Below are 13,628 nucleotides of genomic sequence, written 5' to 3' on the forward strand. Positions count from 1 at the left end.
AAAAAAAAAAAGAATGAAGACAACATGGTTGCCATTATACTTTCAAAGGCAACTTAATGGCATGGAAAAACATTTAAGATACTATGTTATATGAGAAAACAGTTTACAAAACTATATGTTGGCAGGAAGTTTCCAAAATTTTTGAATATGTACATTTTTATATGTATACGAAAGATTGTAAAGGAAATATATCAAGGAGGGTGGGATTATATATTTTTGTATGGAGAAACTATGGACACAAAAATACATATATAGCATGCTAAAATTGGACAATCATAGCCATAGGGTGAAAGAATGGAAAATTTGTTGTAAGGATAAAGAATAAAGTATGATTATCAAATAATTAAGTTGATTTAATAACTAAAACAGAATAAGTTGTAATACATTGGTTAATATGTCAGTCAGCTCACATTACAATTATAGCCCATTTAATTTCAATAGAACACACCTGTGCAGTGAAAAACCATTTGCCTAGGACAGTGGCTCCTAGCCTAGCTGCATATGAGACTCACCTGGGCATTAAGGAGGCTTAATAAATCACCTTCTCTAGGAGACAGAGTCCAGGGAATCTGTGTATTTTGAAAGCTGGGTGTTACTGATACAAAGCTGAATTTGGGAACCCCAGCCTAGGATAAATCAAGAAGTTGAAGAAGAGGTTTCTTTTCAGTAAGAGTTTCAGATAAAATAGAAACCTGAGAGGGAGAGACGCAAACAGTAACAGATTCTGCCAATAGCAGCCACCTACCACAAGTCAACAAGCAGTCATAAATTGCACACAGTGTAGGAAAATCCACTCATCATGTTTTGGTTTGTTCAACTACACAAATAATTCAAATACCAAGGGCAGTAATATATTTTAGAGTAGCACCTTACCTACTCAGAACTCAGCTCATCCTACTTGCCTTTCCAGCCAAACACAGCAAAGCAATAAATACCTCTCAGCAGAGAAGATAAAAAACAGCCATCTTAAAACTCTTGCTCTACGATTGATACACCCAAGATAACAACCCCACAGTCTTCATTAGAACATATTAACTCCTCCTTTTTTATACACCCTTCTAATGAGCTCAGCTGACAGCCAAAACCCAGAGCAGATAAAGTTTGTAAATTAAGAGGGGAAAGGGAATTCATGGGGAGGCACACTGAAAGCAAAGACAGAAACTGAAACATCTATTTTTAAAAGTTTGTTTAGATCAACTTAGTGTGGAACGAAACATTACAAATATGACAATAAATACCAAGGACATGAAAACAACTTTTTATAACTACAGTCATGATGATCTAAGTCATTAAGAAAAAGAATTAAATCACATTCTTTATATTCTGCTTAAGGAAGCAAAAAATGAGAAAGCACGAACACCTGAATGCCCTCCATGTGTAAAGGACAATAAACAACCCAGCTATTATCTCATTTGATGTAGTAACCTTGTAGTGTAGGAATCAGTCTCATTTTAAGACTGAGCCATTAAAGCCTCAGAGAACTAAAGTAAGTTTTTTAAGTTGTACCATAGAAAGTAGCCATAGTCATGTTTAACTTTGAATAACTGAAATATTTCATTTCCTTTGCTCATTATTTTATACCACACTGCTACTTTTAAAGTAGTTTTGCTTACAAACATTTCTTTCTTCCTTTCCTTTCTTTGTTTTTTTTTTGTTTTGTTTTTTGGTTTTTTTTGGTGTTTGCAAGGATAAAAGTCTTCTGGAAAAAAATCATCTAAAACAGTTGTTTGCAAGCTGTTTTTCCAACGTGATAGCATTTTTTCCCAAATGACATATTCCTTGGAACCCCACTATGAAGGAGCAGAGCTGCTCTGGTGAAAGCACTAGAATGCCGGGGCCTGAAGCCCTACCCCACCTCTACCTGGAATCCAAGACTGCTCCTCAGGCACCTCCATGACCCAAGACACCACAGAATACAGATTTTTTTTTTTTTTGAGACAGTTTCAATTTTGTTGCCCAGGTAATGGCACAATCTCGGCTCACCGCAACCTCTGCTTCCTGAGTTCAAGCGATTCTCCTGCCTCAGCTTTCCGAGTAGCTGGGATTACAGGCATGCACCGCCATGCCCAATAATTTTGTGTTTTTAGTAGAGAAGGGGTTTCTTCATGTTGGTCAGGATGATCTCGAACTCCCGACCTCAGGTGATCTGCTCGTCTCAGCTTCCCAAAGTGCTGGGATTACAGGTATGAGCCACTGTGCCTGACCTATAGATTCTTTAAAAAGCACTAATCTAAACAAGCTTAGTCCCTGGATTTGCGTGTAAAAGCATGTCCCTCAGAAACACTCAACAAATGATACAAAGCTATATAAAGGCATCACAATGCTGTGAAAAGTTTGGTAGTATGATAAAATCTAGTTAACTGGCTAAGGCAAGCAATAAAAAAATAGTTGTACTCACTGACATTTAAACTATTGTGGAGATTTTTCTAATTGTTTATAGGTTTTTGTCTTAATCAGAAAGAACATGGGATAAGATGGCAGAATCAGGTTAACTCACTCTCAATATCAAGGACTATTCTTATAATAAACTTAAAATGACCTAAATATCTGTAAAACCCAAAGCTGAAATATGACCAATGATGGGATTTATCCAAAATAAATAAGTTGTTGGTTTTTTTATGGGGTTTGACTTTCTTTTTAACAAACTATAAAATTTATCTTGACTTTATATTGGACACAAAGCAATGGTCTGAGATAGAACCATTTGGGATCACCCGGCATTGCTACGGATGATCCTCTATTGTACAAGTTACTCAAAGCCGACTTTGTGGTCAGAGGCAAAAAAAAAAAATTGTTTCAGTTTCTCTTAGTGTTTGCTTCATTGTTTTAGATGAAACCATTTTTTTGACAAATTCATTTGCTTCTACTGCATATGTGAACCTTGTGAATATACAGTAAGTGCTAATGGGCTTTTTTCCCCAAGACTCAGCAACATAACTGTGAGAGAGATATGGAGATGAGGAATAAAAGGAAAGCTGTGTTTGCTCCTTGGCGTGTTTATCCATCTATTCCAGGAGGTTCTTTTAGAACCCTGAACTTGCCTGTGGCTTTTTCTGAAAAACCTATGTTCGGTAGTAAACAATCTTTTTTATTAAAGCAATATAGTTTTACTACAATTAATGCTTTAATCTCACTAAAGTGAAATCCATTTCTATACTGTGTATCAAGGAGCAGAAATGTGGGGAAATGAAGGCAATCCCATTGTGGGATGATTGTAACTAGTCCCATGTGAGCAGCTGTGCCTGGAATACAAACTGGGATATCTTCAGGAATGAGGCTAGGACAATGAGGAGCCTGGAAGGTGGGCAAAGTATCAAGAGAAACTAGCAGATGTTCTTGATTCCCTTCTCCATCAACTGAAGTCACTTATTGGAAGCCTTCTCTTAAAAAATGATCTACTTTCCAAAAGCAGACCATTCTCTTTCAATAAGAAATGTTAAAAGCCATGATTAGAATCATAGTCTGTCTCACTAGTGTCTCTCTTTTTATTCTTTATTTTTTTACAGACAAGGTATCACTATATTGCCCAGGCTGGAGTGTGGTGACTATTCACAGGCATGATCATAGTGTCCAACCCCTGGGCTTGAGCAATCCTTCTGTCTTAGCCTCCCAAGTAGCTGGGACCACAGGCAGAGGTCATTGCACCTGGCTCTTCACTAACATCCCTTTAACCCAAATGTCATGGCCACAGTATTCATCACACACGCTGGGTACTGAATCTTGGAAGTTCTGTAATTGAGCATCAGCTGAAAAAAAAAGAAAAAAATTTTTCTCTTCCTCTTCTAGACCCAAAGATAAACCACAGATACAATTTTTAATTAGGCAAAGTTTTTGTCAGGTACCTTCCCCGCTCTGTTATCAGGACCTGCCTCCCCAAGAATGCACTAACCTCATACTATATGCTGCCCATCCTTTCCCACAAGGGTTCAGTTCTCTATCCCAGGTCCGCCGTATCTCTGAACAGTAACATGCTGTAAAATTATTTTTCAAAAATGAAATTCTCTGTTCCTCATTCTAACTGATGCCACTGAGGCATAAGAAAGAAATTAACCAGACTGAGCAGATTTATACTAATGTGCTTGTGCTGCATTAGAAGTATCTGACTTTCTAAGAGGACACTTATCAACCTAACTCAATTTCTAGTTGGGAGAATTTGGGGCAGCATAAGACAGGAATGAAAGAAGTGCAGACAATGTGGGGGAAAATATTTTTGAGCAATGAAAGTTGGCTAGCCAGCACAGCCAGCCCACGCATGCTTAAAGTGAGTGGAGAGAGAAGAAAAGAAGGCCAGGATGGCTCAGGCCATAGGGCAGGGGGAGGAAGGGCTGTTTCCAAATGAAACAATATCTCTACTTCAACAAGGGTCCACTGACATTCTACCTCTTCCATAGAACATTTTTTACCTACTCCCAATGCCATTTTTTTCTTTTTCTGAATTCCCTCATAATATAGTACATATATATATATATACAGCTCTTAATTACATTGTCATCAGTTCTCTTTTCTAAAAATATGATATATTGATTCCTTCTCTCTAGGAAGCCCTTAAAAGTCTGTGCTATTCATTTGGGCTCAATCATATTTCACTTTATATTGATCCATTTATTAAGGTATCTGTTACTCCCAATTTAAGCTATCCCTCAAAGACTAATTTTGTTAAAAGTAACCCCCACCAAAGTATCCAACCCAGCACTATGCACACTGTAAGAATTCAAGTAGTTACTAGCTTTAATACCAGGATATTACATGAAACACAGACAGGGTGGATAACATAGTAGACATTCATCATATAGATGAATGAGGAAATTAGTTATAGATTTTTTAAAAAGACAATTCTAGTCTTAAAGTCCATCGCCTGGCAATAGTGTCTAAATGTCACCAACCTTCACGGAGGCTGAGAACAGTGACAAGCAGAATAAGATATTTTAGAAATCTCTCAAATATGAATAGATCTTATTTTCCAAAAAGTTTAAAACAATTTCCAGAAGTTAAATAGTGATACCTGGAGGGAATGTGATTATGGGAATGCATAGGGCAATAGTTACAGAGTGAACTGGAAATAGCAAGGGCATTTTGGTCCACAGGGCTAGACCATGGAATGGAGCAGAGACAGAGGGGCACCCACTGAGTACCTACTATGCTTCCGCCACCACCACAGGTATTTCACACATATTTTAAATGTGCTATAATTTAATTTCACAAGAACATATCGTCTTTATAGATTAAAAAAACTGAGACTCAGAGAAGCTTAGTAACTTGTCCAAGGTCACACAGGTGGTAGTAAATGAACAAAGACAAGATTAAATTCCATATTTGTCTATTTCCAGTGTTCTTGCACTCTCCGATAGGTAACTTGGATCCCCTCTAGAAACCTCTATCCTTGCCCCCAAAACAAAATCAAAACAAAACAAATTTGTCTTTGTGAGGAAGGAAGAAATGACAAGGAAGAGATGAAAATACCTAGCTCTCTAGCAGTTACGGGGTCAGGACAGGGAAGTGAGGCCACTTGGGAAGGATTTAGGGAGAGTTAGCATTAGTTGAGTGAGAATTATATATTAAGCACTAACCAGGCACTTGCTGCACATGTGATTCCATCTCAATAACCCTAAAAGGTGATCATTTTACACATAAGGAAATGAGGCTTAGGGAAGCCTATGCTAATAGGAATAAAAGTGAAGCTGAGATTTGAATTGGTCACTTAGTCTCAGAGCCTGTGCTCTTTCCATGATTCCCTATTGCAAGAATGCTTTTGCTTCTCTTTTTCCCATAAATGCTCAAAATTAAAGTTTGGAAAACACTGTTCTATTCATGAGCCGGGTGCAGTGGCTCATGCCTGTAATCCCAGAACTTTAGGAGGCCTAGGCTGGTGGATCACTTGAGCTCAGGAGTTTGAGACCAGCCTGACCAACACAGTGAAACCCCCTCTCTACTAAAAATAAAAAAATAAAAAATAAAAAAAAATTAGCCAGGCATGGTGGTTTGTGCCTGTAATCCCAGCCACTAGGGAGGCTGAGGCATGAGAATTGCTTGAACCTGAGAGGCAGAGGTTGCAGTAAGCCGAGACCATGCCACTGCACTCCAGCCTGGGTGACAGAGCCAGTCCCTGTCTCAAAAACAAAGAAATCTAGCAAGTAATTATACTGTAGTTGAACTGAAAGAAGCCTGCTTTCTACAGGAAATAAAACTGTCATCTAAGTCAAGGCATCTAATAAACAATAAAGGAGAGACATACAATGCATATTTTAAAATGCTGTTATCCTCTGACCCCATTTATGAACATAGCTGGCATTTTTATAGGCCATGGCGGTGACGCTCATGAACAGGTAATCTACCCAGTGGAGTTGGAGCCACCGCTGACAGTAAAGTTCCCCAACTTGGCAGTGTCTGGGCAATGATGCAATGACCCAAACCAGTCCCAGCGGCAGCACCACAAATGGGGACTAGAGAATTATCATTAAACAGGGCCACTCCTTGAGATAGTGTCCAGCTGCAGTGAACCATCATTGTGCCATTGCACTCCAGCCTGGGTGACAGAATGAGATCCTATCTAAAAAAGAAAAAAAAAAGTAGATCCCATCAGAACCTGCAATGAAATGAATCAGTAGCAACTTCTAAGTGCTTGATTCCACCCACATCTGGCCCTATTTGGGAACTTAATTCAGCAGAAGTCTCCAGGGTCAAGAAATGACCCTGAATAAAAATAGTCTTGGAAATCTGTCACGAAGTAGGAAAGGAAACCAGGCGGCAGGGTGATTCACTCCAAATGGCAGCTCCAAAACCCAAATTCCCATTTTTGTCCCAATATGAAGCCAATGTACAAAACAGGCAGAGAGCAAACTGTCCTTTTCCAAAGGCCTTCAAAAGAGGTTGCCAAAGAATTTCACATGGAAGCCAAAAAGATTTAGTGTGCCATTCACCTCTCCTATAAATCTAACTAGAGCTGTTTCTAACTAGAGCCCGAACCAATTGCAGGTTTACATTTATTTGAAGACCACCCAGGGTATCTATGGTTTTTTTCCCCTGGCAAGCAAGAGAAACCCTTTGTTCCACCAAATTTTCCAAATGACCAAACAGCCACAGAGAAAGAATACAGGGGTGGTGTGGTAAGTGTGAGTGTGTATCTGTTTACTGCCTTTCTTCTAATCTATAACTCACTGTCCTCAACACACAGTTAAGTTCTATTAAAGTACAATATTTTGAGGAGATTATATGCTTAAAAAAAAAAAAGAATTCCACTGGTTGAAGAACAATCAGCCAACATTTGAGTACTCAGTTAATTCACTTTAAGATGTATTAAACACGATGGGGGGGCCAAATTCTGTAGCAAAATAGAAAACACAAAAGGACTAAAGGTAGGTTTGCTTCACAGCCATTCACTTGCACCTTCCCCTTCCAAAGCCTTGCATCTAATTCTGCATTCATAATTTACATTCTTTTTCTTAAAGGTGGTTGCCCCCAAGCACTATGAGTTTCAAAGAACCAGAAAACCTGGATCTACCTCTGAACATGCTACTGCCTTTGAGGATTCCACAGGTTGATGAGAAAGCAACCTATGAATATGATAAATTTTCTAACAGTTATGAACAAATGTCTGCACATCCCGAGAGCACATGAGAATGTGACATTGACCTGTTTTGGAGGATTGGGAAAGATTTCTCAGAACCTGTCTTGAAGGATGAGTAAGAGTGTAGCAGGTAGGGAACGAGCGCAGAGATGAGGAAAGGACATTCCAGGGAGTGAAAACAGCAATGGCCAGTGGCTCTCAGCTGGGGGCAATACTGCATGTGTGTATGTACAAACACACCTACCCACACACTCGCCCCCCCGCCCCAGGGACTTGTGGCAATGTCTGGAGACACTTTTGGTTGTCATAAATGAAAAAGGAGTGGAGTTGTTGACATTTAGTGAGTAGAGGCCAGAGATGCTGCTAAACATCCTACAATACACAGGACAGCCCCTACAACAAAGCATTATCCAGTCTAAAATGTCAATAGTGCCAAGGTTGAAAAACACAGGTCTAAGCAAAGGTACAAAAGACATGCTGTGTTAGGTTAAAAATGAGGAGTTGCAGGCAGGTGGATCACAAGATCAAGAGATCGAGACCATCCTGGTCAACATGGTGAAACCCCGTCTCTACTTAAAAATACAAAAAATTAGCTGGGCATGGTGGTGCGTGCCTGTAATCCCAGCTACTCAGGAGGCTGAGGCAGGAGAATTGCCTGAACCCAGGAGGTGGAGGTTGCGGTGAGCAGAGATCGCGCCATTGCACTCCAGTCTGGGTAACAAGAGCGAAACACCGTCTCAAAAAAAAAAAAAAAAAATGAGGAGTTGCATGGAGCTTTGGCATGCACAGTGCTTCAGATGATGGCTTTCACAGAAGACAAAACCCAGTAAAAAAAGAGAGGGGGAACACTTAAATTTCTGAGAAGCCAAGATACAAGGCTGAGTAGATGCTTTATTCTCAAAACAGGAACCGATAACAAATAAAGTCAAGAAACTGGACCTCTGGAAGGCTGACATATGTTTCATTGTCCTATGAAAAGGAAAGCATTTCTGTCAAGGACACTGTCCTAGGCTCAAGTCCACTCCTGAGCAGTAGCCTGCATTCTTCCTTTCATGCACATGACTGAGAGCAAGGAGTGTGAGGAGGGAGGAACACACGGAGGAGGAGATGTAAGCAGCTTGCCCTGGCAGGACTCTCAGAGAGAGGGTACAAAGCTGATGTTAATGCTGGAAGAACTCGTGTATAGGAATGGCCCAGCAAGGAGCAAAGGAACCAATGAGCTCCATATCCAAAAAGGAAGTGGCTACAAACAAAGGAGAACATGGTAAGACAGGGTTGCTGTGGTTAGGGCTTCAAGTGGTCATTAGGGTTGTTGGCAGGAACTGCTCCTGACCATGTAGGCAGGCAGGACTCATACGGGAGTCTTACTCCTGGGCAGAGATCCATGGAAATTGGAATGAGGAACTACCTCCACCTCCACCTCTACCTCTACCAAAAGGCAAAAGAAATATCCCCCAACAAGAGACTTCTTGGAGGGAAAGAAGGCAGCTCTCACAATACAAGCAGGTTTTGTTCTAAAGCAAGAAATACAAACTGAAGCTTCTTCTCAGATATACTAACTCGCACTAATCCACATCACTCTTACTCTTGCCCCATCCAGACATACATCTATGTCCATTTTTAAAAGTAATGATGGTAGGAGAAAGTTCCGTCAATTGTGGCAGTTGCCTAAAAATCAAGCTTTAGCTCCAAGAGGGAAAAAGAAGGCCAGATTAATCGCAAAACAAGAAGATTGTTCTACAAGGATAATGCCACATAAGCTTAAAAAAAAAGTAACGGAAACATTTTTTTTCCTCTCTATGAAAAAATGTTGTCACAAAGGAATGTACTATGTACCCAGCATTATGCTAGGTGCTACTGTTGAGAAAACATAGACCCATGGAGCACCTGCAGCCTTGAGTTCTTGACTGTCTATTACACACCTTAAAGGAAGGAAGTAGGCCTTGCGGAAGAGCCAGGTGGGAAGCAGAGGACAAGACATTCCATACTGGGGAGTAAGAGCAGAAACTGCAGCTTGGGAGGGCAGGAGTCATTAGAGGTACAAGCACGCATGGGAATTTCACTCATACATCCATATCCATCAATGGACCAAACAGGCTCAATTTCAGCTATGTACAATCAGAAATATTATGTGCCCAACCACCGATATTCCAGGAGACAAAAACACTTCAACATCACATAATACCATCTGGATTATGCAGTGGTGGATTTCTGGTCACCTTCTGCAAAGTGAAAGCAAAGAGAGGACTGCTTTCTGTCTGAGTTAGAATTTACAGCTTGAAAGGAGGGTAAGGGTGCTACTCTTTGCTGGCACTGAGTTTATGGTTACAGGGAACCAACTACTCTAACTAAGGAAGTCATGAACAATCACTGATCTGTACAATGAAAACCACAGCCAATTCACAGAGTCATCAAGAACACACAGATGAGATACATACAAATACATATACATCTGTACATCCAGGATCTTGAATGATGTGGAAATTGAGTGTAAAGGTAGACCTAAAATCCTGGGCATTAGACAGTGGTCATGCAGACAGCTGGTGATTCCTCCACATCTCCATAACACCAACCCCTTCCCCTCCAAACAACTTAACTTACCCACTGTCACCCAGAGTCAGCTTTCACGCCACCAACCCCTGCTCATGCTGCTTAATCCACCTGGAATGCTCTCCAGCCACGTGTCCACCTTTACAAATCCTACCCATCCTTTGGAACTCAGCTCAACTCTTCTCTTCCTCTATAAGGTGTTTTGGAATCAACCTAAGGAATCTCTCTCTTCTGAATTTCCAGAACAATTTCTACAATTACTTGGCAAATAATCACCTAAGCTTTATAAGGCTTATCTCTTGTTTCTTTTCTTTTCTTTCTCTTTCTCTCTCTTTTCCCTCCTTCCCTTCTTCCTTCCCTCCCCTTCCTCCCTCCTTCCTTCCTTTCTTCCTTTTTCTTTCTTTTCTCCCCTTCCCTTCCTTTCCTTTTTCTTTTTCTCTTTCCCTTTCTTTCTCTTTTCTTTTCTTTCTTTCTTGCCTGCCTGCCTTCCTCTCTCTCTATCTCTGTTTCTTTCTCTCTTTCTCTTTCTTTCCTTTCTTCTTTTTCTGCTAAGGGACAGGGTCTTGCTCTATTATACAGGCTGGAGTAAAGTGGTGTGATCATAACTCACATCAGGAGTTCAAAGAACTCCTGAGCTTGAGCAATCCTCCTGTCTCAGCCTCCTGATGTTTCCTTGAACTATTCTTTAAATCAATAAAAAACTCCACCTTTCTCCATGTCTTCAGTGAGATGTCACCCCTTTGAGAGGTAAGCAGCACATCTTGTAGTTCTTCGGATCTTCCTACCTTATCTCCTAGAGTACCTTGCACACGGTAGAATTAAATAGCAGCATTCGGCTGGGAGTGGTGGCTCATGCCTATAAATCTAGTGCTTTGGGAGGCTGAGATGGGAGGATTGCTTGAGGCCAGGAGTTCAAGATCCACCTGGTCAACATAGCAAGACTTCATCCCTAAAAAATAAAAATAAATAAATAAATCACAGTATTCTCTTTGGTACACATAAGAGTTGTTAGGCCACCTTAGTAACCTATCTTGAAATTCAAACCTCACACTTAGAGATTTAATGCTTTTAAAAAAAGCAGAAATTCTAAGTTCCCTCCCTCAACTTACTATTTTTAAAAACCACGAGTTAAATCTAAGAAGAGGAGTAGTCCTACAAACTAATGTAGCCCAGGTAAACTCTATGCCTTCAATCTCAAATACTCAAAATTCTGCAAAAGCTCTGGCTAAGGTCATGTATTTGCTGGAGGTGAAGGAGGTTAAAACGAATGGCTCCATATTCAACTATTACTACAGTGTCTTGTATACGGTATGTGCATAATAAATGTACCAATGTCTGAAAAACTGAAATGATTATAAGCTAAAAGTGACGAAATTATAAAGCCATTTCTCAAAGTACATAACTTATTTCCTGGGGGCAGTAGAATCTCTTAAATAATTTAAAACCTTAATCTATGAAACTGCTGTATAACTTACCCCTTTATCTGCTTTATGTGCACTTGGGAAAATTTAAACCGTTTTGCTAATATGGATTTAAAGTTACATACACATATTATTAATAATTCGTTTAACCCTCAGGACAACCCCAATCCTACAGACAAGAAGACTGAGGCACAGAGAGGCTAAGTAACTTGCTCAAAGATCACAACAAGAATGTAGTAGAACTAGAATTTGAATCTCAACAGTCTGACTCTTAATCACTATGACAGTGGGTATTGATTATAGCTCATACAGAGGTATGTCATCTTGATTAATATTTGAGATGATTTCTATAAAAGTTGTGAATCCAAACCTTGATCAGAAATGTAACATCCTATCATTATGCTGGTATGTAATAAATCTGACTGACCCCTGCTGACAGGGGTAGTTAATACTGAAAGTAGGATTAAGCACCCAAGCCTAGATTATGATTTTCACTTTGTAAGTTTAAGGAGTGATGTTTAGTTATAAACCTTAGAAGAAATGAAGCCAAAGCTTGCAAGGAAACACACACTCTCTCACTCACTCTCTCTCTCTCAGCTATTTTGAAAGTCCACTTACTCTAATGTTTAAGTCAAACTACTTTAAAACTGTTTACATATTACTCTACCGAGGATGAAATAACCGCATGTAAGGGACTTTCTAAAACAAATCCACATCTTGGAAGCCCATTTTGGGGTGTTGAGTTGTGACTGCACTCTCAAGGATGTCAGTAACACAAGGGCTCCATCCATAACTCCTTGAAGAAAACCAAAACCATGAACGCCTTGTCAAATTCAGACAGTTTATCTTGGCACTGGCAAGTACAGCAGTCTCTTCGATGTCTGGAAACGTGTCTAATTACGTTTAGAGAGTAACTAAAAAAATAGCCAGTGTCCCGGAACAGACAGCTCAGGGATCACTCCATAGCATCCTGAATGACAGGATGGAACTACGCCAGGAGAGAAAAAAAAGAAGGGCGAGGAAAGAAAGAAAAGCAGCAAGTGCAAAGTCGGGATGAGACGCCAGCCTCTCTCCAAAATAACCCTCTAGTCCTCCTAGGGCCTTCAGGGCCACCGCAACTCTCGCTCAAGTTATTTCCCTTCAGTTTCCATGAGGTCACCGGCCCGCCCACCTCCCTCACCTGGCGCTGGGAAGCGCGACCTCCCGCGCGGCACACCCCCTGCACCCACACCCCGGACAGCGCCCAGGGCTCCCCTCTCAGGGAAGCGCGGCCCTCGAGCTCGGCACGCCCCCTGCACCCCAAAGCGGCCGCACCCCAAAGCGGCCGCACCCCAGCGGCGTCCGCGCTAGGGAAAGCGCAGCCGCAGAGCTCGGCGGACCCCCGGACACCGCAGCCCCGCCGCGCTCCATCTCCGGAGCTCCGGCGCCCCGACACCCCGGATCCGGCCGCGCCCCGAGGCGCCCCCTCTTGGGAAAGCGCAGCCTCGCGCTCCTGCGCGCGGCCGTTCCGCCCTCACCTGAGCCTGAGGTTGGCCATGAACTCGGGCATGGAGACGGTGTCCATCAGCACGAAGTCCGCCTTGCCGAACTCCAGGCTCTCCTGCTCCGCCATGGCGCCGGCGCTGGGGCTCAGGTGGGCGCGCTCGGGCCGCCGGAGCCGTTCAGGGGGCCCGCGATGAGCTTGGGAGGGGCCGGGGCGAGGCTGAGGGGAGAGGGCGCGCGCGCGCCGCTTGGCGGGTCCAGGCGGGACGGAGGCCGCCCCGCTGCTCCTCGGCGCCTTCTCGGCCGGCGCGGCTCCGGACGGGACGCACCCGGCAGTTTCCGCTCCTCCCGCCGCGGCTGCCGGGCGCTGTAGGGGCCGGGACACCGAGACGGAGACGGCGGCGGCTGGTCCCGCCTCCGGCCCCGTCCCGCCCCGCCCGGGCCTCCCGGCTCCGCCCCGCCCGGCTCGCCGAGGAGCCCGCCCCCGTCCCCGCCGTGGCCCAGGCCACCGCCTCCTCACCTGGGCGGCGCGCACGCGCGGGTGGGCGGCGGAGGCGCGCGCTGGGCAGGGCGGCGGCGGCGGCTGGGCGGCAGCGACCCCTCGGGACAGG

General features: G+C 42.8%; 1 protein-coding gene across 2 annotated transcripts in view; it reads right to left on the bottom strand.

The window, feature by feature from the left end:
- MYO1D (myosin ID) overlaps nucleotides 1–13,388 on the bottom strand; it is a 357,058-nt gene extending 343,670 nt beyond the window's left edge. For both annotated transcript variants that reach the window (XM_012449252.3, XM_012449253.3), the window contains exon 1: nucleotides 13,053–13,388. In XM_012449252.3, the coding sequence (XP_012304675.1) occupies nucleotides 13,053–13,147 (95 nt within the window). In that variant the 5' untranslated portion in view covers nucleotides 13,148–13,388. The remainder of the gene's footprint in view (nucleotides 1–13,052) is intronic.
- Between the last annotated feature and the right edge of the window lie 240 nt (nucleotides 13,389–13,628).

Source organism: Aotus nancymaae, unplaced genomic scaffold, assembly GCF_030222135.1.
Source record: "Aotus nancymaae isolate 86718 unplaced genomic scaffold, 86718_ANA_hifiasm-v0.15.2.pri h1tg000072l, whole genome shotgun sequence".
NCBI classification, from domain to species: domain Eukaryota; kingdom Metazoa; phylum Chordata; class Mammalia; order Primates; family Aotidae; genus Aotus; species Aotus nancymaae.